This window comes from Rattus norvegicus, chromosome 10 (assembly GCF_021556685.1).
Source record: "Rattus norvegicus strain SHRSP/BbbUtx chromosome 10, alternate assembly SHRSP_T2T, whole genome shotgun sequence".
Taxonomy (NCBI): domain Eukaryota; kingdom Metazoa; phylum Chordata; class Mammalia; order Rodentia; family Muridae; genus Rattus; species Rattus norvegicus.
In genome coordinates, this window is record NC_141543.1 from 61,245,268 (window position 1) to 61,271,902 (window position 26,635).

At 50.5% G+C, this 26,635-nt stretch overlaps 3 protein-coding genes and 1 pseudogene across 21 annotated transcripts in view; 3 read left to right on the forward strand and 1 right to left on the reverse strand.

Annotated features, from left to right (window-relative positions):
• Mink1 (misshapen-like kinase 1) overlaps positions 1-9,528 on the forward strand; it is a 52,699-nt gene extending 43,171 nt beyond the window's left edge. The window contains exons 13-34 of one of the 16 annotated variants that reach the window (XM_087571924.1): positions 1,465-1,581; positions 2,046-2,132; positions 2,335-2,595; positions 2,799-2,972; positions 3,216-3,479; positions 3,821-3,906; positions 4,070-4,180; positions 4,316-4,434; positions 4,649-4,737; positions 4,884-4,907; positions 5,036-5,199; positions 5,518-5,623; positions 5,703-5,840; positions 6,038-6,146; positions 6,661-6,828; positions 6,937-7,080; positions 7,323-7,457; positions 7,584-7,684; positions 7,765-7,914; positions 8,006-8,165; positions 8,252-8,391; positions 8,689-9,525. In XM_087571924.1, coding sequence (XP_087428050.1) covers positions 1,465-1,581; positions 2,046-2,132; positions 2,335-2,595; positions 2,799-2,972; positions 3,216-3,479; positions 3,821-3,906; positions 4,070-4,180; positions 4,316-4,434; positions 4,649-4,737; positions 4,884-4,907; positions 5,036-5,199; positions 5,518-5,623; positions 5,703-5,840; positions 6,038-6,146; positions 6,661-6,828; positions 6,937-7,080; positions 7,323-7,457; positions 7,584-7,684; positions 7,765-7,914; positions 8,006-8,165; positions 8,252-8,391; positions 8,689-8,772 — 2,931 coding nt within the window. In that variant the 3' untranslated portion in view covers positions 8,773-9,525. 16 annotated transcript variants of the gene reach the window in all.
• A 428-nt stretch (positions 9,529-9,956) lies between these two features.
• Positions 9,957-24,704, reverse strand: Chrne (cholinergic receptor nicotinic epsilon subunit). Of its 4 annotated transcripts, none has more exons than XM_087571096.1 (13): positions 24,601-24,704; positions 17,448-17,617; positions 13,819-13,961; positions 13,702-13,746; positions 13,491-13,600; positions 13,236-13,391; positions 12,689-12,789; positions 12,216-12,416; positions 12,024-12,138; positions 10,733-10,847; positions 10,472-10,658; positions 10,282-10,391; positions 9,957-10,202 (listed from the first exon to the last, which is right to left on the reverse strand). In XM_087571096.1, the coding sequence occupies exons 1-13, from the start codon at positions 24,648-24,650 to the stop codon at positions 10,047-10,049; spliced, it is 1,659 nt and encodes a 552-aa protein (XP_087427222.1). In that variant the 5' UTR covers positions 24,651-24,704; the 3' UTR covers positions 9,957-10,046. The 4 variants fall into 4 exon arrangements, with proteins under 4 accessions (XP_087427222.1, XP_087427223.1, NP_058890.1 ...); XM_087571097.1 differs by having other exon boundaries at positions 10,282-10,388; positions 24,601-24,701; NM_017194.1 differs by lacking the exons at positions 17,448-17,617; positions 24,601-24,704 and adding an exon at positions 14,190-14,276.
• Positions 10,990-11,945, forward strand: C10h17orf107 (similar to human chromosome 17 open reading frame 107). The gene is made up of 4 exons (NM_001145538.1): positions 10,990-11,078; positions 11,173-11,373; positions 11,467-11,745; positions 11,827-11,945. The coding sequence occupies exons 1-4, from the start codon at positions 11,013-11,015 to the stop codon at positions 11,923-11,925; spliced, it is 645 nt and encodes a 214-aa protein (NP_001139010.1). The 5' UTR covers positions 10,990-11,012; the 3' UTR covers positions 11,926-11,945.
• Rpl36al-ps2 (ribosomal protein L36A, pseudogene 2) lies at positions 22,192-22,593 on the forward strand (annotated as a pseudogene).
• Positions 24,705-26,635: the final 1,931 nt, after the last annotated feature.

Genomic DNA, 26,635 nt, shown 5'->3' on the forward strand with positions numbered 1-26,635 from the left:
GCTCACAACCATCTGTAATGGGACCTGATGCCCTCTTCTGGTGTGTCTGAAAACAGCTACAGTGTACTTATATATAATAAACAAATATTAAAAAAAAAAAAAAACTGGTTGCAATAGTACATACGTGTAACCCCAGCACTCTGAAAGAGGAGGCAAGGAGATGAGACGTTCTAGGTCAGCCTGAGCTACATAGCAAGTTTGTGTCCAATCTGATAAGTTTAAGCCTTGTTTACACACACACACACACACACACACACACACACACACACACGGTTGGGGGCTAGGAATACAGCTCAGCTCAGTGATAGAGTCTGTCATACATGAAGGTCTTGGGTTTGGTCTCTGGTAACACATGCAAAAGGAAAGAAGAATTTTGTGTGTGTGTTTGAATGTACTTACTGTTGGTGTGTAACGGAGAATGAGAACTCTGGACTTTGGGGTTTTTTTGTTTGTTTATTTGTTTGTTTCATTTTTTCAAAATTTCTAACTAAACAGTACAGACACTGTGCAGGAGACAGCAACTCCAGCATCTACACTATCTCTGCTCCTCAGAGTAGACTCTGTTCTTACTGAGGAAGAAGACATTTGTAAGAAAGCTTGACTTGAAAACTTTCTGCTGCTCTGATAGAAGTGGGGAGGACTTGACAGAGGCCTGGCCAGCAGCCTCACCACCACCATGGGAAATGTTCTTCTGTGTATAAGGGTCCAGAAGCTCAGCCTTGGCTGTTTTGATGTTTCTGTTGTTTGGAGTCAGAGCAGACACTGGCCAAAAAGAATGTCCTGCACATCTTGGGCTACCAATTTGTGAAGGTGGTTTCAGAAATCTGAAGGTCGCTTTTCGGTGCATGGGCACTTGGTGCCCCCTTTTGGCCAAAGGTTGACACTGACATCCATTTCTCAGTGTTCAAGGAACAAAGGCTTGGGATGCAAGGATTAGAAGGTGTTTATGGTGGCCATCTTAGGCTTTCAACTGCTGTGATAACACCATGACGGAAAGCAACTCGGAGGAGCTCACAGACTTGCTCCTCATGGCTTGCTTGATGATTTTCTTATAGCACCCAGGGCCACCAGTCCAAGGGTGGGACAGCCTACAGTGGGCTGGCCACTCCCATGGCAGTCATCAGTCAAGAAAGTGCACCACTAATCTCATTGGGGACATTTTCTCAATTAAGGTTCCCTCTCCTAAAATCACTCTGGCTTGTGTCAAGTTGACATAAAACTGGCAAGTGCTGTGGGCAGCAGTTTCCATCTAGCCCCATGTGCACGGCTACCTCACACTGAGCTCTTGGGGCCCAGATGCACAGCTCTAGCACAGGGCTAGGAATATATGTGCTTGGAAACATTGAAGCCTTTCCCTCCACCGTCTCTAACCTGCTCTCCATGGAGGGGCAATCCTTCCAAGGCTGTGCTGTACTAGCCCCTGTTACAGTCGGATCCCTAAGACATACTACCCCTGGTCTACAGCAACAGCGGCGAGAGCGAGAACAGCGCAAGCTGCAGGAGAAGGAGCAGCAGCGGCGGTTGGAAGACATGCAAGCCCTTCGTCGAGAGGAAGAGAGGCGGCAAGCAGAGCGGGAACAGGTATTGGCACCAGCGCACACACACACACCCGCCTCCACACCTGCCCTGCCCTGCCCTGTCCTGCCCTGGCCCTGCCCCTGCTCCTGCTGCCTGCCTTCCTGCTCCCGGTGCCCTGTCCCTTTGGCTCCCCTGCCCCTAGATTCCTCCTATCTTTTCTAGCTTCACTCTTTCTCTGTTTTCTCCTACCCTTCAACCCTACCCTGCTCCCTGCCCTCCTGTCTCTGTGCCTTCATTCCCCATCTCTGCCCACCCTGTCTCCTCCCTGGGGCACTATCCTTCATGTTCCCACCTGATTCCTCCTCATCCCATGTCCTCTTACTGCCATCTGTGCCTCATTGCCCCCTGGGGCTCATCTACCCCTGTCCCCCTCATCCTCACCCTGCTGATCCCTTCCTTCGCCGCTGCTGCCACCCTCCTGCCGCCTCCTTCCCTCCCTCCCTGCCCCGCCCACCCCCACCCCCCAGGAATATATTCGTCACAGGCTAGAGGAGGAGCAGCGACAGCTCGAGATCCTTCAGCAACAGCTGCTCCAGGAACAGGCCTTGCTGCTGGTAACGGGGTCCCTCAGTGTCCTCGGGAAAATGCCATCCTGAGTTGCTTTCCCGCACTGGGATGGAAACACATCAGGGAAAGGGGCTTCCCAAGACCAGGGAAGCAGCTCCTGTCTAGGCAGTAGAGGAAAGGAAAGGCCTGCCTGCTCTAGCTTACATGGCCACACTCTGCTGAGCCCTCTCTCCCTACTGTTGGGCCCAGGAATACAAGCGGAAGCAGCTGGAGGAGCAGCGGCAGTCGGAGCGGCTCCAGAGACAGCTGCAGCAGGAGCATGCCTACCTCAAGTCCCTGCAGCAGCAGCAGCAACAGCAGCAGCAGCTCCAGAAACAACAGCAGCAGCAGCAGCAGCAGCAGCAGCAGCAGCAGCAGCAGCAGCAGCAGATCCTACCTGGAGACAGGAAACCCCTGTATCATTATGGTCGGGGCATTAATCCTGCTGACAAGCCAGCATGGGCCCGAGAGGTATGCTGCCTCCCTTGTCTCCTAAGACCCCATCCTACCAGTCTTTGCCGGAGGAACATTGTGAGAAGTGGTTGCTCCACAGTAAGGGCACTGAGGAAGGGAGGGAGTGGAGGTTGTGGGACTAGAGCATGTGGAGGAAGTGAGAATCTAATGTTGAGACCAGAAGCAGCCGCTGACCTGCTGATGCCCTACTCAAATCACAGGTGGAAGAGAGAGCTCGGATGAACAAGCAGCAGAACTCTCCCTTGGCCAAGACAAAGCCAAGCAGTGCGGGGCCAGAGCCCCCCATTCCCCAGGCCTCTCCTAGCCCCCCAGGACCTCTTTCCCAAACTCCTCCTATGCAGAGGCCTGTGGAGCCTCAGGAAGGACCACACAAGGTAAGTCCATCCCACCCATGTCCTAACACAGACATGGGTGGCTTTGCTTACACCCATGAGCACATGCTTGCATTCACCGGTGTCTTCTGTGCACCACAGGGCACATCCCCTGCACAGGTGACTTCTCTAGCTTTAGAGTCCCCTTATCTTTTGATGGGAGCAGGAACTTTTCTCATCCCAGACCCCAGTCTGCAGGATGTGCCACAAAGCAGGCAGTCCACCCTTTCTGGTCTTTCCCTGCAGAGCCTGGTGGCACACCGGGTCCCACTGAAGCCATATGCAGCACCTGTACCCCGATCCCAGTCCCTGCAGGACCAACCCACTCGAAACTTGGCTGCCTTCCCAGCCTCCCACGACCCTGACCCTGCTGCTGTCCCCACACCCACTGCCACACCCAGTGCCCGAGGAGCTGTCATCCGCCAGAATTCAGACCCCACCTCTGAAGGGCCTGGGCCTAGCCCTAACCCTCCATCCTGGGTCCGGCCTGATAATGAAGCTCCACCCAAGGTAAGTATAACCCCAAAACCAAGAATATATCTCTGAAGTGGGAGGAAGAAAGCCAGGCGGCCATGGAGACACTGCCTGTCAGGGTCAGCATCCAGTGGGTAGAAAGACAGACCAACTATAGGAATGTGAAATGGCCAGAAGTCTTAAGGCTTCCCTTATCCCAGTGTAGCCATTCTTCAGCCTCACAGCCTGCTGGACATAGTAACTTCTCTGAACCTGTTTGTTTCTCCACGAATGCTGAGGACTGCAATCCTCAGGTTGACAGTGGAATCGAGTGTGTGCCATGTCCATGTCTGCACAAGACTGACAGACAGAGCTTGTCAACTGCGCTCTCTCTCCAGGTTCCTCAGAGGACCTCGTCTATTGCCACTGCCCTTAACACCAGTGGGGCTGGAGGGTCCCGGCCAGCTCAGGCTGTCCGTGCCAGGTACACACCACCAGGGGGGTCATGATGTGGCAGCCTAGGGAGTGAGAGATAGAGGGACTTGGCCAGGTTATCTGCATAGGGTCGGGGCAAGCCCCAAACCAGGCACCTCATCCCCTCCCTGTGCCACCACGACCCGCCCCGGCACCCTGTGCTCCCTCCACAGACCTCGCAGCAACTCCGCCTGGCAAATCTATCTGCAGAGGCGGGCAGAGCGAGGCACCCCCAAGCCTCCTGGGCCCCCAGCTCAGCCCCCTGGCCCGCCCAACACCTCTAGGTAATGGAGTTGCCCCCCACTTACTCTCACCTCTCACTTCTGCCACCTGCTTCCCTGGTGATGGCTCCTCCTGCAGTGCAGCTTGACACTCAGGGCTGGAAGAACGTCTCTGATGTGAATTCTGTCCCTTCATAGTAACCCTGACCTCAGGAGGAGTGACCCTGGCTGGGAGCGTTCAGACAGTGTCCTCCCTGCCTCCCACGGCCACCTCCCTCAGGCCGGCTCCTTGGAGCGGAACCGAAACCGTGTGGGAGGTATGTCAGCCCAGGCCCAAGCCTTCCCTGGGTCTTGGCTTTTTCTTGACCAACACCAAAAACAGAGTCCATTTCCTTCAGTTGTTTAGGACCAGAGCACCAAAGGAAACAAGAGGGATGTGAATGGGTTTAGTGCCCGTGGTCAGCCCAGGGCATGGGCCTGGCACTATACTGTAGACATCTGTGACTTTCTGTCTCCCACCCTGCCATGCAGCCTCCACAAAACTGGACAGCTCCCCAGTGCTCTCCCCTGGGAACAAGGCCAAGCCTGAAGACCACCGCTCAAGGCCAGGCCGGCCCGCAGTAAGTGATCCGGGGCAGGCTGTGGAGCTTTCCCTAATGTGAGAGGCTAGGGGAGCTACTGACCTTACACAGCACAGCCATGTTACTAACCTCACCATCTCTCCTGCTTCCTCCTGGCTGCCTTTCTTCCTCTGTGACCCTCCCAGAGCTATAAGCGAGCGATTGGTGAGGTTAGTGAGGGGCTGCTGGGAAGCTGTCCTTTGTCCCCTGCCTGTGCCTACACTGGCAGGCAGGCACCCTTCCTTGGTGGTGCTTCTGCCCGAGCCCTACTGCTTCCCCCATCTCTTCTTCCCTGCAGGATTTCGTGTTGCTCAAAGAGCGGACTCTGGATGAGGCCCCTAAGCCTCCCAAGAAGGCCATGGACTATTCCTCATCCAGTGAGGAGGTGGAGAGCAGTGAAGATGAGGAGGAGGAAGGCGATGGGGAGCCATCAGAGGGGAGCAGAGACACTCCCGGGGGCCGGTATGGGGTATCCTAGGGCAGGGCCTTCCTCATCAGGACAAGCAGAGGAGAGATTTAGGGAAGGAGGGAGCAGGGTTGAGCCAGGTTGGAGGGATCAGAGTGAAGTTGGTAGCTCCCCCCTTCCACTGCTGTCACTGTGGGACCCTGTCAGATGCCCCTCTGTTTCTTTATCAGCCTGGCTGAGGGCCACTCAGAAAGGACCTGAGTCAGTAAGGGCTTTTGAGGAGGCTGAAAGCCAAGTCTCTGGCTGTCACCTGCTTCCTGTGGCATTGTATGGCAGGCAGGACCTGGAAGGCCCCACCTTCATCTTTCCCACAGCAGTGATGGTGACACAGATAGCGTCAGCACCATGGTGGTTCATGATGTTGAAGAGGTATCCGGGACCCAGCCTTCATATGGAGGAGGCACCATGGTGGTCCAGCGTGTGAGTGGGTCTCCTTACCCTTGCCTTTTCCTGCAGCATGCCCTCTGCGGCCCTACCTGACCTTTTCTCTGTTCTCCAGACTCCTGAAGAGGAGCGAAGCCTGCTGCTTGCTGATAGCAATGGCTACACAAACCTGCCAGATGTGGTCCAGCCCAGCCACTCACCTACTGAGAACAGCCAAGGTCAAAGCCCTCCAACAAAGGATGGAGGCGGTGATGTAAGTGTGCTGGGGCAGGCGGGTCAGCAACTGAAGGAAGAACCCTGGGGTTTGCAGAAGAGTGGGTGCTAGGAGCACTGTGACAGGTGCAGCCAGGACTGTGACCTTAACGGGGACCTGAGATCCATCCCATAGAAGAACGAGGGCCACAGACCAGGGCCACACGTGTATCTTGACTATTCCCTCTCCCCCCACAGTACCAGTCTCGTGGGCTGGTAAAGGCCCCAGGAAAGAGTTCATTCACCATGTTTGTGGATCTAGGGATCTACCAGCCTGGAGGCAGTGGGGATACCATCCCCATCACAGGTGAGGACAGGAGGAGCCATCTGCCTTGAGGCTGGGGTACAGAGCGAGCCTAGATAGGAGCTCTCTGAAAATAGGCATGGGGCTGGAGAGATGGCTCAGTGGATAAAAATTTCTGCTCTTCAGAGAGCCCAGGTTTGGTTCCCAACATTCACTTAAGTCAGCTCACAACCTCCTGAAACTCCATGTTCAGGGAATCTGATGCCCTCTTCTGGTCTCCATGGGTACCAGCATACAGAGACAAGCAAACAAAAAAGAGGGTTGGGGGTGTTGTCAGCGGGGGACTTGGGGGTTGCTCAGAGTGGCTGAGGAAGCCAGGCAGAGGTGGAACTTGTGAGTGTTGGAGGCAGATGTTGAGCCAGGCCTTGGCCTTAAGCTCAGGAGTTCTTCTCTCAGTGCACCTCTGTTCTAAAGTCTCCCCATTCAGAGGATCTTGATGTGCCAAGATAGGTGGAGGGGCATAGGAATAAAAGTAATTACTGAGGGGTTGCAGCCCACCCTCTCTCTTCTTTGGTAGCCCTAGTGGGCGGAGAGGGTGGTCGCCTTGATCAACTGCAGTTCGATGTGAGGAAGGGCTCTGTGGTCAACGTCAATCCCACCAACACTCGAGCTCATAGTGAAACTCCCGAGATTCGCAAGTACAAGAAGCGATTCAATTCCGAGATCCTCTGTGCAGCCCTCTGGGGTAAGCCAGGGCTGGAAAAGGTGAAAGTGGTCTGGGCACAGCCTCCATGCTCCTGGTCAGGGGAGAGCCTGGATGTGCCTCTGACCTGTCCAAGGATTCCTGTTGCAGGGGTCAACCTCCTAGTGGGCACAGAGAATGGGCTGATGTTGCTGGACCGAAGTGGGCAGGGCAAAGTGTATGGACTTATTGGGCGACGACGCTTCCAGCAAATGGATGTTCTGGAAGGGCTCAACCTGCTCATCACCATCTCAGGTGTGTGTGAAGTTTGGGGACGGGCTTAACTGTGGCTTGCTTGTCCTCGTCCTGGGAGGAGGACAGTGGTGGTCAGACAGCACCATGGGATGCAGCAACAGGGCCTTTGATAAGAAGGGATGAGAGAGAGAGAGAGAGAGAGAGAGAGAGAGAGAGAGAGAGAGAGTGTTTGTCTGTCTGTCTGTCTGTCTGTCTGTCTGTCTGTCTGTGTGTCTATGTATGCTTGTCGGTTCATCTTCCAGGGAAAAGGAACAAACTGCGGGTATATTACCTGTCCTGGCTTCGGAATAAGATTCTACACAATGACCCAGAGGTGGAAAAGAAGCAGGGGTGGACCACCGTGGGGGACATGGAGGGCTGCGGCCACTATCGTGTTGGTGAGGATGCCACGGCACGGTAGTCAGGGAGCAACAAGTTCTGGGCTAACCACTAAGAAGTCCTCAATGCTCACAGTGAAAGTCACTGAATCGTGTGTCCCCTCACCCCCTTTTCCTGCCCTCCAGTGAAATATGAACGAATTAAGTTCCTGGTCATTGCTCTGAAGAACTCTGTGGAGGTGTATGCCTGGGCCCCTAAACCCTACCACAAATTCATGGCCTTCAAGGTAATCCCAGCCTCAGCCACCAGCATGTTCCAAGGTTCTGCCCCTCCACCTGTCTTCCCTGAGCCTTCTCTCCTCCACAGTCCTTTGCTGACCTCCCTCACCGCCCTCTGCTGGTGGACCTGACAGTAGAGGAGGGCCAGCGGCTCAAGGTCATCTATGGCTCCAGTGCTGGCTTCCATGCTGTGGATGTTGACTCTGGGAACAGCTATGACATCTACATCCCTGTACATGTGAGCTTAGCAGGACTGTGGGACGAGGGAGACCAACCCATTCTAGACATCAGACGTGAGGACCCCACCCAGTCTACCTTCTTCTCCCTAGATCCAGAGCCAAATCACACCCCACGCCATCGTCTTTCTCCCCAACACTGACGGCATGGAGATGCTGCTTTGCTATGAAGATGAGGGTGTCTACGTCAACACTTACGGGCGGATCATCAAGGACGTGGTGCTGCAGTGGGGAGAGATGCCCACCTCTGTCGGTGAGTGAAGGACACCCCAAGCTGCTTGTTCCAAGGTGATTAGGACCAAAGCCTCCTTACAGCCCTTCACCATCTTCTCCCTTCAGCCTACATCTGCTCCAACCAGATAATGGGCTGGGGTGAGAAGGCCATAGAGATCCGCTCTGTGGAGACAGGCCACCTAGATGGGGTCTTCATGCACAAACGAGCCCAGAGGCTCAAGTTCCTGTGTGAGCGGAATGATAAGGTGAGGCAATGTATCTCTGAGAGGAGCCTAGTCCTGGTCATGGGCCGCTCTCCAGACCTTGCTCTGGGCAGGGATCTGGAGTGTGGAATGGTTCTGCTGTTCTGAGGCTGTCAGAGCCACACCATCCCCCCTTACCCCACCCCGTGGGCTCTGTTGCCTTTACCCCAGGGACCTGATAACACTTTGCCTTTCCTTGGGGATGGAGAGAAACAGGTGTCATCCACTTCCTCTTTCGTCTCTCTTCCCTGCCCACCCCCACACTTTAGCCCTTGGTGATGTCTTTTCTATTTCATCCAGGTGTTTTTTGCCTCAGTCCGCTCTGGAGGAAGCAGCCAAGTTTACTTTATGACTCTGAACCGTAACTGCATCATGAACTGGTGACGAGGCCCCTGGGCTGGGGCTCCCCACATGGACCCAGCTCTGTCCCCACAGCCAGACTACCCAGGCCGCCCCTGCCCTCCCACCCCCCTTGGGCTTTTGCTTTTAATGGTTTGATTCACTGGAGCCTGCTGGGAACGTGACCTCATATTCCTGAAGCTTTTGTGATCACGTGACCATCCTTTCTCCCGACATTCTCAAAACTGCCTTTCCTTAACTTCTGGGGGATGACACAGCTTCCTTCCCCTTACCAGGAATTGAGTGGGACTTGCTCCTCCCTTTTCTCTACAGAAGAGAGTGCTTGGGGCTTGGACCCCTTACCCCATTGCTGCTGACTGAGCAGGGCCCTGACCCCTTTTTTGCACGCCAGGGGAGCCGGCTCCCCCCTTGAATGTACCAGACTCTGGGGGGGGTATTCACTGGGCCCTGGGTTGGGGGGGGTCACCAGCCACTCCAGGGGCAGGGACCATTTCCTCATTTCTGAAAGCACTTTAATGATTTCCCCCCTCAGTCCCCAGGGAATGGAGGAGGGACCCCATAGCCAAAACATTCCCCCCTTTCCTCCCCACCCCCACCCCATCTTTCCTCTTCCCTTCCCTAGAGGGAGAGGGCTCAGAGCTCCCACCCTCTATCCTCCCTTGCTTGCATCTGTATATAGTGTGAGCAGCAAGTAGCCCTTCTCCCTCCTGTATCCTTTCTCAATGTAGTGGCCTTGGATATCCCCTTTGTTAATAAAGACAATTCAACCAGCTTCCACCATTTTGAAGTCCTATCATTGTTCTCTCTCAGTCCTGGATGCTTTCTAGGGAGAGCTTTGAGAGTTGGAACTGCAGAGGGTAGAGGAAGTGCCAGAGATGAAGAGATAAGGTGGACGCTGCGAGGCCTAGAATCCTAGACGACATGGCAGAGGGGGCCAGGTCATTCTCAGTCCTATCCCCGAAGGATCCTTTGAGAATATTTAGTTTTTACCAGCCCCAGCAGGGCCAGGCCAGACTTCAGGCTTCAGTGTTTCTATATCTAGGTCTTGTAAAACCTCATTGGCTATCAACTAGATACACATTCTTTAGGTTAAAAGGAGCCAAGAGCAAAACTGAACCAATTGGCTCCAAGTGCCTGACCAAACCACCCACTCATCTTCTACTATCCCCAAGGAGTCAGACCCACTCACGTGACCACACAACCTCTCCTGCAAGTTCACAAACCAGATTTATTGTCAGCAGCCTGTTTTCAAAATCTCTTTCTTGGGGGGTGGGGATGAGGTGGGTCCTGGTGCAGGCTCATGGTTGGATGCACGGTGGGTAGGGGAGATCAGGAACTTGGTTGAAGTAACCTCCAAGGAAGATGAGCGTAGAACCGACGCTGAAGAGCACCAACGCTGCCCAAAAACAGACATTGTCGAGGGCCTTCCCCATACGCACCCAGTCAGACAGTTCCTGTGAGAGAGAGCTTATGGAGGGAGGTGCCTGGAGGGCGGGGCATCTAGCACCGCTCCGCCTCAATCTCCCAACCCACCTCTCCAGTGGCTTCCTGGTCCCTTGTGCTCTCAGCCACAAAGTTCACAGCATCCACACAGCAGCGGACTTCAGGGGCTGCAGCACCCAGGTTCTGGCAGAGGGCGGCTGCTAAGGCGACACCAAGCGCTGGGTCATAAAAGAGCGGCCCCAATTGGCAAGTGTGTATCTTTGACCCACCAAGAGCTCACCGGTCCAAGTTCCATGCCGATGCCTCTGTCCCTCAAACACGAGTTCGCTCCGCGGCTTTTTCAAGATGAGCTCCTCCGCTCTAAGCAGAATGCCCACAGATGAGGCACGCCTCGCTGGTGAGGCAGCTCCGGGATCCTCTGGGGGTGGGCTCAAGCCGAGGAGGCGCGGCAGTAGCTCTAATAAAATCTGCAACCGGGGCAGAAAGAGGTTCCAAGTCCGCTTCCTACCCCTGGGCAGTACTTTCTTCAACCAGCGCTTACCTGGCGCAGCCGAGGGGATGTGGCGTGAGTCGTTGGCGTTCGCAAAGATACGTTGAGCACGATGACGCAATTCATGACAATGAGCGTGGCAACCACCATGACAAAAATAAGATACCTGATATACAGGAAGCATGATGTCACGGCATCCCACAAACAGAAGGCGCTAGCTGTCCTCTACCTCACAAATATCACCTCTGCAGAACTGGTGGTGTTACTTCTTGCCACCCCTTGATGATGCCAGTATTGTCCCGTCCGTCTGCATGTACCATCTGTTGCAGCCATGAAGGGGGTTCCCAGCAATTTGGACACCCTGCTGTGGGTCTACCACTTCCACAGCTCCACTGAGGTGAGGATATGAGAATGGCCCATCCAAAGGCAGCATCTGGAGAGGTCTCCAGCGCTTCCTGCTGTGACCCTTTCCACTACCCCTGCTCCTCCAGGTGGCCCTACAGCCTCCACTTCTCTCTTCCCTGGAACTTGCTGTGGCTGCGGCTCACGAATATCTGGTACAAAGGTTCAGAGAGCTTAAATCCCAGGACCCCCTAGAATCTGACAAGCTGCCTACGCAGACAGCCTCCTTAGGACTGGTGCTAAGAGAAGCTGCAGCCAGCCTCATGAGCTTTGGAGCCACCTTGTTAGAGGTGAAGCTCTGGGAAGTTGAGAGATGGGAAGAAAAGGGGGAGAGGACTATGCCAGAAAAAGGAGGGACCTCTATCCCATGTGCCCCAATGCAGATCTCAGCCCTGTGGCTACAGCAGGAGGTGCAGCGACTGGAGAGAGGCAACGGCTGCCCAGACCCAGCCCTGGACACTGGGGATCCTGGTAGGGCGCTGGCCCGTGTAGCCCTGGCAGCAGGGCAGGGGATTCGGCAAGCTGGAGCAGCAGCTGGCGCAAGTGCCCGGTACCTGATCCAGGGGGCGTGGTTGTACCTGTGTGGACGTGGTTTGCACGGGTCTACCTCATCCCTGCAACAAACCCTTCGCCAACTGGGCCTTGGGGTCCCTGGGGATCCGGTGCGTTTGGGATAAAGGGTATGATGAGGGTCAGAGGAGGTATGATTAAGGAGATACTGAGCTATACTGTCCTCTCAACAGAGATACTCGGGAAACCTCAAGGTGTCGTCCAGCAACAGTGAGGAGAATGGGGGGACAGATAATCCATCACTGTCCCAGGCCCACCCTGTGTCCAAATAAAAGTCCAGAACGGGATGATACCAAGTCCCTGTGCAAGCCTTCTTTGGCACCATCCTCCATGCAGGCCCCCATCTCTGTGGGACCTACTTTGAGATTACCTGCCCAGCAGCGGCACGCTCAGAGAAGTCTCTGGAATTTTCTGGGCAATTAGGAACAAGAAGACAGTCTGGGCTAGCAGGACGTTGATAGAGACCGTGCATTTCTGGCCACCAGCTAGAGGGAGCAAGCTGTGAGAGGTAAGCCAAGGAGCAAGCCCAGCCTGGGGTTCAGGAGTCAGGATCACCCCTTACCCTGCGCAGGTAGGAAGTAAGCGAGTAGCACCAAGCCAGAAATGAGCACACAAGGCACAATGATGTTAATGACGTAAAAAAGCGGCTTTCGACGGATGATGAGCGTGTAGATGACGTCAGTTTCTCCAGGGTCTTCTGTGGAGCCTCCCTCATAATGGCGAATCATGCCTGGGCAGTAGTCAATGGCCCATTCTCCATTCTCTGCAGGACATAGGGCACAGTCAGCCCACACACCTGTAACTCCAGGCCAAGAAGGCCACTTGAAACCTGGGTTGTCTGCTTAGGGGCAAAATGGGTAGAGAGGGGCATTTCTGGTGGGGTTTGGAAACAGCACATTTGATGACGACAGTCTAGACTAACTTCAAGAAGCTCAGCTTCGGGTTATGTGGCTCAAGTCAAGCCCTATACTGAAAGTCACCCTCCTTGAATCTTATCTGGGAGAAGGTTTTTGGGAAAAGGGTATATCCCTTCACCGGTAAAAGCTGCGGTGTCGATGTCAATTTTGTTGATGGCATTGCCATCGTCATCCACTGCAAAGATTAACTCCACCTCTTCAGCATTGTAGGTCTGGGAACTGTGAAACAGAGCCAATCTTTACTCCAGCAGCTGGGAGCCATCTTAGGCCCACCCTGGGCTTGGATCTGGCAGGGTAATATGGCTCTCTTCTGTTGCCCACACTCCCCGGCACATTCCCAACCCTGCTTCCTTTTTGTTTTGTTTTGGGTTGCTGACGGGCTCACCATGTTATCCAAGGGATTCTGGAACTCATATAATTTGTATGCCTCAGACTCCCCTGAGGAGTAGCTGGGACTACGGGCTAAAACTACAAGATGGCAGCAAGAAGCCTGTGCCCACCCCTACTGCAAACCTAGATCCAGCTTCCCACCCCTTCATTCCATTTCCTCACCCCACCTCCTTTACAAAGTCCTTCCAAAAAAGACCCCACCTACTACTCCATAGCAGGCCTTGTCCCGTGCTCTAGGCCCATCTCAATACCATGCTTAAAGTGATTCTTCCTACCGAAAAATGAGAGAGCAGTTCTGCCAGTCAAAGGGGAAATAGGTGACCTCCACTGCGCACGTGCTGCGGTAGATAGCTGGGGGCAGCCAGCTCACAGAGCCTCCCTCATAGACCAGAACATTGCAGTCGTAGGCCACTCCAAACTGCCCATCAATACTGTGGAAACCAAGCTTTTCACGTGTCTGAACCTCCTTCAACAACCAAATCCCCCCAAAACCAGTTCCCTTGCAGCCTGGGCTCTTGGGTAATCCTCACTTGTTTTCCAGAACAATCTCTGGCAGCCATACATGTTCGGAAGGGACCCGCAGGATTTCTACGCCTGCAAAATCGTCCTTGCTGAAGTTGAGCCGATAGTCTTGCCATTCCTAAGAAGTGGGGACAAAAGGGTACGTGCTCTCAATCTCCCACCTGGCAGAAAAGAAAGGCTGGCTGGGAACCCTCCAACTGCTCCCCACATCTGACTCACAATTCCAATCCAGACACTGGTGGTCAGAGTCTCTTCTTTCTCATTCTACAACAGAAAGAAGCCAGGAGTTAGAGGTAGAAGTGAGGGTACAGGATTAGAATTGGGGGAAAGTCTTACCAGTGAGATGAGGTTGGTTAGGGTGACCTTGAGGGTGATGGTGACAGTGTCCTCAGGTCTCCTAACTGGCCGGCATTCTGGGTCATAATTGTCGAAGAGATGGTGATACAGGCTCAGCTCTTCATTCTTGCCTTGGCTTCTGCCTATGATTCAAGAAGGAAGGGCCACTGCACATGAAGCAGCAGCCTGAAAGGCTTCTCTCTGCCCCTCAGGCCAGTGCACCCTCCTGGGTTTGTATTTCTGGATTTCTCCCAAACCGACATTATTGTACCTGGGGACCAAGTACTGTCTCAGTCTCCAACTCAGTCCTTTCCCTCCCCCCCTCATGTTGACATATGGATCCACCTGGCTCCCCTCACCCTTGTCCCTACCAAAGAGTGCCAGGAGAAGCAGGGTCCCAAGCAGAGCCATTGTCATCCTGATGTCTGGTTCTCAGGTTATTCTGAGCTTTGACAAGCTTGAGGGAGCAGGCCAAGGTGCCTGTGTGAAGGGGAGGAGGGTGCTAGTTCCGGACTAGGTTTAGGGACTGTCACCTAATCCTCTGCCCCTGCTGTGGGGGTGGAAGAGGCAGCTGCCTCATCCTGTGTCCCTTGCCCCACCCCATCCCAGCATCCTTTGCCCGAGCTTCAGCAGCCTCTGTAAGCCGCAGGCCTATCATCTCAGGAGAGAAGCAGGCTTCTAAACACTGGAAACCACAAGCCATTAGTGCTGTAGACCCCATTCTCAACGCATACTGGTATCTTCGATACAGCTGCCCTGTAATGGTGATTCTAATGGATGCATCTGAGGGAGTAAACATCCTGTACCCCTCATACTACCCCTGGCTTAGATACTTTTCTATTGCCATTCTAAGACCCCACATCCAAGGCAACATATAAAAGAAAACATTTGAAGATCGTGGTTCCTGAGGGTTACATTCCAGAACCATCATGGTGGGGAGCATGGCAGTAGGCATGGTGCTGGAGCAGAAGCTGAGAGGTCACATCTTCAAATGGCAGCATGAAGCAGAGAACTAGGAATAGTCTTTTGAAACCTCAAAGGCCAACCCCAATGTCATACCTCCTCCAATAAGGCCACATTTAATCCTTCCCATACAGTTCCACCAACTAAGGACCAAGCATTCAAACATGAACCTATGTGTATGTATGTATGGGGGGGTGTTCTCATTCAGACACCACAACCCCCACCCATGGACAGTACATGCTATCATACCCTGATGGGTCCATTCATACTAATGGTTACACAAAAAGTCTCTACGAAGACCTGGCAATAAGACAGGCGGCATACAGAATTACTCTGCAGTGACACCCTTGACCTGGCAAAGCCTATGTTCAGTATTGGGCACAACGCCTTCAACATGACCCCAGGATAAGCCCACTGTGACCTTACTTTGAACAGGAGACCTGCTATCCCTTCCCTTTTCTTGCTGCCACCTTATGGTGGTCATCAATGATACTGTCTTTCCAACTACTGTCCAAAATACACTGGTCTTCAGGCTGGCGCTGAAGTTTTGAACTTTCTGCCTTAGCCACCTGGGGCTGGGATGACAATCATGAGCCACTAGGCTTGTTTTTCATTAGTTCATTTGTTTTAAAGGTAGGTTTTGTAGAACTCAGGCCGGCTTTGAACTGATCCCCCAGGCCCTCCAGGGGCTAGGACTGCAGTGTGAGCGCAAGCATGGTGAGTACTCAGGGGTTTCTTGAAATAAGGCCTCACTATGTAGGTCTGTCTAGCCTAGAACTACATAAGCCAACTTTATAGGCCTCCTGACTCAACTTTCTAAGTGCTGAGATTCAGACATGTGCCACCAGGCCAAGCCGGAAGCTCTTTGTGTGTTACACCTTACAAATCACCCCAATCCAGGAAAACAATCACTTCTGTTCTGAATGCATGAAAAGAATCTGTAGCTGGGGATCATCACACAAGTGTGTTGGTAATAATGCATGAGGCTTGCTAATGTTATTGGTCATATACCTCTGTGATCATTTTATATTTCACAGAACAGTTACGTTCAACATTTCCTCATTTTTCTCCCTACCCATAAGAGTCCCTCCATCATCTGAGACCAGCATGGCCCTGTGGCCCTTGTCTATTTCTCACACTCACTTGAAGCCTCTGTCTCTGTTCCTCACTTTCCACTGCAGACCCCAGAAGGATTAGGAAGTGAGCTCACCACCTTGAACTCGGTGCTGAGCATCTTAATGCAGTCTCCGACTTAGGACCTGGCCAACGGGCACTGTGCTAAATGCAGACACTTGTCCAACCATTGGTGAACACTTACAGATACTATGACTACAGAGGTTAATAAGAATTGCTTCTGCTGAGTGCTGGTAGTGATAGCAAGCACCTTTAACCCCAGCATTCAGGAGGTAGAGGCAGGAGGATTTCTGTGAGTCTGAGGGCAGCCTAGTCTACAGAATGAAGTCTAGAACAGTCAAGACTCCACAGAGAAACCCTGACTTGAAAAACTGTAGAGGAAAAAAAAAGAAAAGAAAAAGAAGATTCTTGTTTGACCCACTGGTGAGCTCACCCAGCCCCACAGGATAGTTTGAAACCCGGGGTCACAGGAACAACCTTAGCAAGACTCAAACCAAAAAGACACAAATGGGGACCAGTGTATAGAATGTATAATGTGTAAACTGTGGGCTCAGGGTAAGGGTGCTGCCTGCCAAACCTGACGACCTGAGTTTGATACCCTGGACCCTCATGAAGAAAGGTGCAAGTGAACCAACTCCTATGAGCTGTCCTCTGCCCTTCACACTGTGCACAGAACAAGTCGGCTACTGACCAAGTTCATTCCTGAGCAGGAACAGAGCAGGAAGGGCGATGAGGATAACCTGGGGTGTCTCCAATTCTCCTAACCAGCTACAGGCGTCAGGAACATGTATTGGTTCTTGAGCCAGTCTTGGTTTTGTATTTATATATTGAAAATTCGGTTTCTCTGGGGGCTGACTTCCAAGCTAGCCACAAAGATCTTAGCTCAACAGGAAGCCACTCCCTTCTCCAAGTCCTCTTGGCTAGCAATCTGAACAGCTGCAGCTGCCCCTGCCAGGGCCGAGGGCTGTAGCTCTGATCCGCCCAGGACCTTCTCAAGGCACCAACCATCTCCAGCTAGTCACAGGAGAGCTCCTCTGTGTTTGGCACAAATAGCAGTCTCTCTGTCCTAGCAGGGGAAGTGGGTTAGCAGAGCCCGGCCAGGGAGCATCCAGTAGACACCAACCAACAGTGTTTCCCTCACTAGGACTCAAGCTAATTGCTAAGGCCTGCTGGTTGGCTGTGTCCAAGGCATTCAGTAGAGTTCGGCATGCTGCAGATACTTGTTATCTACTGGACAAATAGACTGAACTGCTGGCATCTTTTTACTGAGAACTGTTCTCTCCAGCTACATGTCCAGAAACATAATTGTGTGATCACCTGAAGGAGAATGACACCCACAGGCTTAAATATTTGTATGCTTAGTCTCCAGCTGGTGACCTAGTAGGAAGGTGTGGCCATCACTGCAAAGTGGGCTTTGAGGTTTCAAAAGCCCTTGCCAGGCTCATGAGTGCTCTCTCCATCTCTCCCTCCCTCCCTGCCTATTGTCTGTGGATCAGGATGTAAAGCTCTCAGCCATTGCTTCTGTGCTATACCTGTCTGCTTCTCACCATGATGATCACAGTGCCAGGCATCGGTGATGTACACCTTTAAACCCAGCACACAGGAGGCAGAGACAGGGGGATCTCTGTGAGTTTGAGGCCAGCCTGGTATACTAAGCGAGTTCCAGCACAGCCAGGGTTGTTGCACAGAAAGAAATTCTGTCCTGAAAAAACAAAGAAAAAAAAGAATTTTACTCATGATACAATATAGGAAAAGGGCCTTTTAACAATAAAAATAGACAAGTGCCAAGTGTGGCTGAAACCCACCTTTAATCCCAGCACTGAGAAAGGAGATTCAAAAACAGCCTGGGCTATAAAGCAATACTTAATCTCAAAAAAAAAGAGAAAGGAAGAGAGAAGCACTCGGCAGTCCCTTTGGGGATCTGGAGTCACCAGAGCAGAGCACAAGGGCTTTTAATTTCTATAACCCAATCCCAGGAGATCCAACACGCTCCTCTGGCCTCTCGGGGTCTGGCATGCTCACAGTGCACAGATATACACACAGGTAAAACAAATACAACACAAAGTTTGAAAAGAAGAGAGGTCCCCAGTACAGGCTGGTCACCTTGGATAAAAGATGTCTCAAAAACAATTGCTCACCTCTAGAGGTCAAGATGCCGTAACGTAAAGGGAAGTGTCATGCCAGCAGAAACTGGACAACGCACTCATGGGGAAAGCCAGGCATCATGGCTTGGGTTCAGAGAACGAGATGATGAGGCTACATGTGGAACAGGAAGACTCTAGTGAACTTGAAAGGCGGGAGGGAGGGGTTCAGAGTTAGAAAAACTTCTAAGAAATTATAGCCAGCAAGCTGGCATGTTGGCATGCACTTGAGAGATGTAGACAGGAGGATCAGGAGTTGAAGGCCAACCAGGGCTACATCAGACACCGTCTCAGTTGAACAAGTAACAAACAGATCATATCCCCAAAGCAGTTTGAGGTGGGACTCAAATAACAAAGGGGTGCAATAGGCAAATGACGCTAACAAATGATGCCTCAACGTGCTTTAATATGCTCACTCTCAATACTGAGCTACATATGCCACTCGCTTGGAAGCAGACGCTGCCAGGAGTAGTGGTATGAGTCTCAGTCCTAGCATTTGGGTAGCAGAGGCAGGTGCAGGCGTCTCTGAGTTCTGCAGCCTGCTCGACCTAGCAAGCTCCAGGTCAGCCTGAGCTTTGTAGTTAGACCCTGTCTTAAAACAACAGTCACCACAAAAAGAAAAAAACAAAACCAGTGAGCTAGACAGCCACTTTGGAAATCTGGCAGCTGTTTTATTTATAATTTATTTAACTTTTTATTTTTCTAAGATTTATGTTATTCATATGAGTACACTGCATCTGTCTTCAGACACATCAGAAGAGGGCATCAGATCCCATTACAGATGGCTATGAGCCACCATGTGGTTGCTGGGAATTGAACTCAGGACCTCTAGGAGAAGAGTTGATGCTCTTAACCATCTCTCCAGCCCCTTAACATCTTTCTAAACTTAATATTTACTATATCCCAAATGCCTCCCCTTTCCCGCCCCATCCTCACAGAGTCTCTCTCTCTCCATTCCCCTCCCCTTCTCCTATGAGAGGGTACCCCCCCAGTCTGGCACTCTCCCACTGAGGCCAGACAAGGCACCCCTGTGGGGATCAGATACCACATTCAGGCTACAATGTTAGGGAGAGCCCCCACTCTACTTGTTGGGGACCTGCACTGAGACTGAGCTGCACATCTGCCACATATGTGCTAAGGGCTCACCCAGCTCGAGGATGTTCTTTGGTTGGTGGAGCAGTAGTCTCAGAGCTCCCAGGTTAGCTGACCCTGTTAATCCTCCTGTAGGTTGCCATCCCCTTCCAGTCCTTCAATCCTTCCCCCAACTCTTCCATAAGAGTTCCTGACCTCCAGCCAATGTTTTGCTGTATGTATCTGCATCCATTTCATCAACTGCTGGGTAGAGCCTCTCAGGAGTTATGCTGGGTTCCTGCTGCAAGCCTAACAGAGTATCAGTAATAATGTCAGGGATCCCTACAGAGCCCTTCACAAGCATCTGTGACTCCAGGGGATCCTAGGCCGCCTCCTGGCCTCTGTATGCACATGGTGTAGAGATATTCAAGCAAACACTAAGATAAAATAAATAAAATCAAGAGGAGGAGGAGGACAAGGAGGAGGAAGAAAATTATTACAGTGGCATCTATATAAATTAAGTAATTGATACCTATGTCTATGTCAATGAGATATCTTAATATTATAAAGATGTTCATTCTCCCTAACGTAATCTATAAATACTTTTTTAAAAGAAACTTAATACTCATTTTAAAATATACATAAAGGTCTATGAACAGCTTTGTCAATTTGGAAAAGGGCCATAGGAGGGACTCAGCCTACCCGGCGTACAACACACGAAACCTCACAAACCCACAGCAGCACTGTAGCAGCAGGAGTGCCAGTTCCAGGGTCCTGGGAGAACCAGGAGGGAACCACAAGCCAGGGGCACTCTCTGGACATCAGTGGGAGAGGCCATTATCAACACAGTGAGCAATGGCAACTATGGTGAGAAAAGCAAGCAAGCTCCTCCCACACCTCACACCAGATAAAAAGCAAACCCAGGTGAATTAAAGAGTAGCAAAAAGAAAAAAAGAAAAGAAAGAAAACTAAAACCAACTGAAGAGACTGTAGGAGTCTTTTGTGATTTGGGAGTGGGAATTTTTTCCAAACAATGTATCAAAACCACAGCTATAAAAAAGAAACATGGGATAGGGCGGGGCGGCCCACACCTTTAAGCCCAATGCTCAGGAGGCACAGGCAGAGGCAGTTGGTCCACAGAGGGAGTTCCAGGACAGCCGAGGTTCCAAAACAAAACCCTGTCTCAAATACATACATTCTGCGGCTGGAGAAACCGCTCAGTAGTTAGGAGCACTGGCTCTTAACTGGCTTCCAGAGGACTTGGACCTGGATTTAATTCCCAGCACCCGCATGGCAGCTCACAACTGTCTGTAACTCCAAGATCTAACACCTTCACACAGACACACAAAAGACAAAAACAAAAACAAAAGAATGCACATAAAATAAAAATAAATTTTAAAAAGTCTTATGCTGAAGCTGGAGAGATGGTTCAGCAGCTGAGACTGCTGCTTTCTAGAGGTCCTGAGTTCAATTCCCTGCACCTACAGTGGCTCATAACCATCTGTAATGAAATCTGATGCCCTCTTCTGTCATTCAGGCAAAAATGCTGACACAACACTCATATTCATAAATAAATCTCTAAAAGAAGGAAAAACCCATGAAGGTGGGAGTGGGGGTAGGGGAGGAAGATGGCTCAGCCAATAAGCACAAGCCTGACTGGCCCAGGTCAAGTTCAACAATCCATGACTAGATCGAAGACTCCACAAAATTGTTCTGGACACATACATGCCTTCACTCACACCACACCACACACACACACACACACACACACACACACACACATACACACACACACACACACACACACACACTGCTGTTTTAGTGGGTTCTCTAGAGGAATAATAGAACAGGGCATATATAAAAAGTGAGCTTTAAGATAAAGACTGCAGAATCACACCTGAGCTGCTGAGAACCCGGTACTTGATCCTGAGACTGGGCCTCAGCAGTCAAACAGTTCCTGAATTTCTGTCCTCAGTGGAGGCCAAAGCTGGTAGTCTCTCAGTGCACAAGGTGGGATGCTTCAGTGCTCCCAATCCAGTGCTGAAAACTTGAAAGTTCTTTGAGAACTGCTGATCCCTATTGCACTATGAAGGCTTGGAATGGTGACTTTACTATCAAGGAAGGGGTCAGCAGCAGAGATGGGAATTGGGGACAGGGAGGCCAATCCAGCACAAGGCAAGAGGATGAATGTCCTTCTGAATATCCTTTTTATCTGGACTGCTGCCTGAAAGTCTAGTCAAGGTGAGCAGGGCAGTTCTTCAGGTAAGGCTCACTACTCAGGTGATTCTAATTTGTGGCAAGCTGACATCGAAACCAACCATAATTCCTGTAATTCCACTCAGGGAGACTGGGGTAGGAAGAACCATCCCTATGACCTTGAAACTATCATGTTCAAGGTCAGCCTAGACTCAATAGTGAGACTCTTGTCTTAAAAAACAAACAAGGCCGCAGATGGGTCGGCAGACAGAGAGGCACTTGATACACAAGCCTAAGGACCAGAGTCAGACCTTTGGAACCACTAGAGCAGCAGAAACAGGAGAGACTCAGCAAGGCAGAAGACAAAAACCCACTTCCAGAATTGTCCTCTGACTCCACATATGCAGTGTGGCATGCACGTACCTACTCTCTCTCTCTCTCTCTCTCTCTCTCTCTCTCTCTCTCTCTCAATTAACTTTTTTTTTTCTTTTTTTCAGAGCTGGGGACCGAACCCAGGGCCTTGTGCTTGCTAGGCAAGCGCTCTACCACTGAGCTAAATCCCCAGCCCCTCAATTAACTTTAAAACAACAAAACAAGCATGGACTTTAATTTTAGCACTCAGGAGGCAGACACAGGAAGATCTCTGAGTTTGAGGCCTAGTCTATGTAGAGGGCTATGTAATGAGAGAAAGAGGGAGCTGGGGGGAGAGACCAAAAGAGAAAGGAAGAGAGGAGCGGTTTAAAAAGATAAAAACAGGGGGTTGGGGATTTGGCTCAGTGGTAGAGCGCTTGCCTAGCAAGCGCAAGGCCCTGGGTTCGATCCCCAGCTCCGGAAAAAAAAAATAGAAAAGATAAAAACAAAGAAGACGGTTGCTGCTCTAGCCTCTCTCTCTTTCTGAGCTGATAGCGCTCCTGCAAACATGGTGAACGTTCCTAAGACCCGCCGGACATTCTGCAAGAAATGTGGGAAGCACCAACCCCACAAGGTGACGCAGTACAAGAAGGGCAAGGATTCTTTGTATGCCCAGGGAAAGCGGCGTTATGACAGGAAACAGAGTGGCTACGGCGGGCAGACTAAGCCCATTTTCCGCAAAAAGGCTAAAACTACAAAGAAGATTGTGCTGAGACTGGAGTGCGTTGAGCCCAACTGCAGATCTAAGAGGATGCTGGCTATTAAGAGATGCAAGCATTTTGAACTAGGAGGTGACAAGAAGAGAAAGGGCCAAGTGATCCAGTTCTAAGCTGATTTTGTTATGAAGACAATAAAATCTAAGCTGATTTTGTTATGAAGACAATAAAATCTTGACCTTTCAAAAAAAAAAAAAAAAACAAAGAAGACATTAAAACATGTGTGTCTAATGGTGAAGAAGGTCTGGATTTAATAAGGATTTAAACGCCTTTGTGATAACAGGAGGCCCACACAGCTCAGAAAACCCACACTGATAGCTACAGAGCTCTTAGGCTTCCAGATAATCCCAAAACTGAGTTCCTTCTGGTTTTTCCCAGCAGCTGAGCACTGTGGCTTTGCTAATTAGGCCTGCCTTTTTTTTTTTTTTTGAGCTGGGGATCGAACCCAGGGCCTTGCGCTTGCTAGGCAAGTGATCTACCACTGAGCTAAATCCCCAACAACCCCGGCCTGCCTTATTTTTAACTAGCTGCATGTGAATCTTTCTGGGAAGTCTTGGCTCTATGAAATACCTGGACAGCAAGTCCAAGGATGCTGTCTCGTCTTTTCAGAAGCATTGCTAGATGCTTTAGTCCATTATCATAGCAGCAGGCCTGGCGTTGGAGCAATAGCTGAGGGTTACATCCTAGTCCTCAAGCAGAGGGGAGTGGGGGATGTTTTGCCTGTATGTATGTCAGTGTGCCATGTACCATGGAAGTCAGAACTGGAGTTACAGATGGTTGTGAGCCACCATGTGGATGCTGGAAACTGAACATACATCCTCTGAGAGAGCAGTCAGTGCTCTTGACCAGAGCCATCTCCTCACCCTGTGGAGAAAGAAGTTTTAAAATCTCATTTTATGTATGTATGTGAATCATGTACATGCCCTGTGCCCAGAAAGGTCAGAAGAGGGCAGTGGATCCCCTGTAATTGGAGTTACAGACAGTTGTAAGCCACCTTATAGGTGCTGAGTCAAACTCAGGTCTTTTGCAAGAACAAGTTCTCCTGTCCATTTAGGGTGCTCCTATGTGCATATGTTTGGAGCTGACCACAATGCTTGGATAACCAAACAGGGGCCTCATCCCTGGAGAAAAGTCGTTCTCGCTCCTCAGTAGCCACTGACTGTAGCTTTTCATCTAGGGGTGGGGCCTTGTGAAATTTCCCCCATCAATACCAAGTCAACTGGTATGATTATTATAAGGGTTTTGTTTATGCCTTCTTCCGGCCCCCAGAGGGCACCAGACACATGTACATGTAGGCAAATACATACACATATAAAACAAAACAAATAAACCTTCCAAACAAGTCTCTAAAATTCAATCCCAGCCCCCCCAATCTGTAATCTGCCCCCTCAAAAAACCGCATTACAATAAAATGACATTAGAAACAGCATAAAAAGTCAGACCTACAGCTGAGTGTTGTGGCAAATGTAATTAATCCTAGCACTTGAGACTGAGGCAGGAAGATCTTGAGTTTGAGGTTAGCCTGGGTTACAGAGCAAGACCCTGCTTCAAAACAAACAAACAAACAAAACAGCAAAATAAGCCACAGAGGAAGCAAAGTGTCCTGGGGTGTGGGCAGAGGCTGTAGGACTTTATACAGTAACTAATCTGGCCCAGAGTGAGCAAAGTACAGTTTTCCTCCTGGACTTGACCCAGAGCTAAAGCCGAGAGAAGCACAGAAAGCCCTGCTGAGAGACCGCTCCAGTCTAGAGTCCAGAGAGACCCCAAGTAGGTCTCAGGTTTCAGCTTAATTAGTGACTCAGCCATGCAAACATCTGCTGGAAACATTTCACTTCACACACACAGACTTTTATTTGGACTCAGAATTGATCCCTTAAACCCCACTGAGAACTAACACCAGGGAGAACACACTTAAAACAAAAGCCCTGACGACTCTAGGCTGATAAAGGAAACAAACCATTTATAACTCAGGCCTGGTGGTGCTCCTAGAAAATCCAGCACTCTAGAGGCTGAGGCAGGAAGATCATCTGTAACTCCAGATCCAGGGGATCTGGGGCCTTCTCTTGGCCTCAGAGGGCTCCTGAACATGTGATTACTAAAACTTCACACATATATGCATAAATAAAAAAATAAATAAAAGCCAGCCATGCCTGAGCATACGCGGGAGCCAGAAGCCAAGCCAACAGCAAAGCCCCTTCATGGTTCCTACTTCGTGTTTCTGTTTCAGCTCCCGAGGACTTGCCTCAGTGATGAACTGTGACCCGGAAGGAAAAACCAAATAAATCTTTTCTCTCCTAGGTGGCCTTTGGTCAGAGCCAACAGAGATGTTTTCTTACAGCAACAGAGGCAGAAAGATTGAGAGTTGTAAGCTATCTGGGTTGCATAGTGAGACTCTAAGAAAGGGGATGAACGAGAAAGAGAATGGAAAGGAAGGAGAGAGAGAAGAGAGAAGGGAAGGGAGAGAATTACAGCAACAAAGATGAAACTATGACAACCGCAAGTGGGCTAAGCCCAAGGAACTCCAGTCTAAGACATCATGTAGCCCAGGTTGGCCTAAAGCTCTCACACTCTTCCTACTTCAGCCTCCATAGTGCTGGGATTACAAGCCAGGATGACTATGCCTGGCTCATGACTGAATTTTTCTCCAAACTAATAATGTTTTTTAAATGTATGTGAGTACACTGTAGCTGTCTTCAGACACACCAGAAAAGGGAGACATGGGTTCCCATTACAGATGGTCCTGAGCCCCCATGTGGGTGCTAGGAATTGAACTCAGGACCTCTGGAAGAGCTTTGAGCCCTCTCTCTAGTCACACCTCCTCACCTGTTTTTGAGACTTCATGTATGCCAGGCTGGCTTTAGCCAAGGATAGCCTTGAAGTCCTGATCTTCCCCCTGCCTCCAACTTCCCTGGGCTGGGATTATACATACGTTTACACCACCACTCTCATTCTGCTCAGAGTGGGCCTCCAACTCAGGGGTCTATGCATATCAGGCAGGCACTCTACCAAAGAACACTTTCCAGGCCCTAGCAATGTTTTCCAACTGCTAAAAACCAGAACAGAACAGAACTACTAACATAGAATCCTATTTCTAGCAAGAGTATTCTCAAGGAATGAAGTGAAATTAATAAAAAAAAAAAAAAAAGACCCTAAAACATTGATTTTTTTTGTCTGTTTTTGTTGTTTGTGTGTTTTCTTGAGACAGGTCTCTATATGTCCTGGACCTCACTGTGTACTGCAGGCTGGTTTTGAAGTCACAGAGATCTGACTGCCTCTGCCTCCAGAGTGCTGGGAGTAAAGGTGTGCTTCATCATGCCAGGCCATCCTCTATTCTTCTGTTTTGTTTGTTTGTTTGAGACAGGACTGTGTAGTCCTGGCTGTCCCAGAATCCACTCTTTAGAAAAGGCTGGACTCCAGAGATCTGCCTACCTCTCTGTCTCCCAAACGCTGGGATTAAGAGCATGCGGGGCTGGAGATTTAGCTCAGTGGTAGAGCGCTTGCCTAGGAAGCGCAAGGCCCTGGGTTCGGTCCCCAGCTCTGGAAAAAAAAAGAACCAAAAAAAAAAAAAAAAGAGAGAGCATGTGCCACCATAGCTTGGCCTGATGTTTTCCTAAACACATCTAAGAGAATTTACACAGTATTATGCAAAATCTTCAAAGGGCTGAGATGCACAATACAATGGGTACAAGTGAAGAAAGGATTAGCAACAGTAATACTGTCAGCCACGATCTAAGGGGCTGGTAGAGCGTGCTCTCCAGAAACAGAAAGGAAGGAATGGAGTGGGACTTGCTCAACCTAACGAAGAGTATCTATACAAACACTCTGCAAATGTCACACCTCATGACAACATTCCCTCCTAAGCCCAGGAACCAGGTACTAGGGCTCTTACTCTATAAGGTCCGCAAGTTCTCGCCAGTGCAAAAGGAAGAAAATGACGGGCATACAGACTGCTGGTGTTTTAGGTTTTGTTTTTGTGTTTTGAGACAGGGTCTCAATATAACCCTAGCTGGACTGGAACTCACTGTGTAGACCTGGCTGGCCTCAAATTTACAGAGATCCTCTTGCCACTATGAGTACCATACATGCATGTGGTACATACACACATGCAGGCAAAGCACCTATATGAGTAACATGAAATAATTTTAATTTTTTAAAAGAAAACAACAACAACAAAAAGGCCTAAAT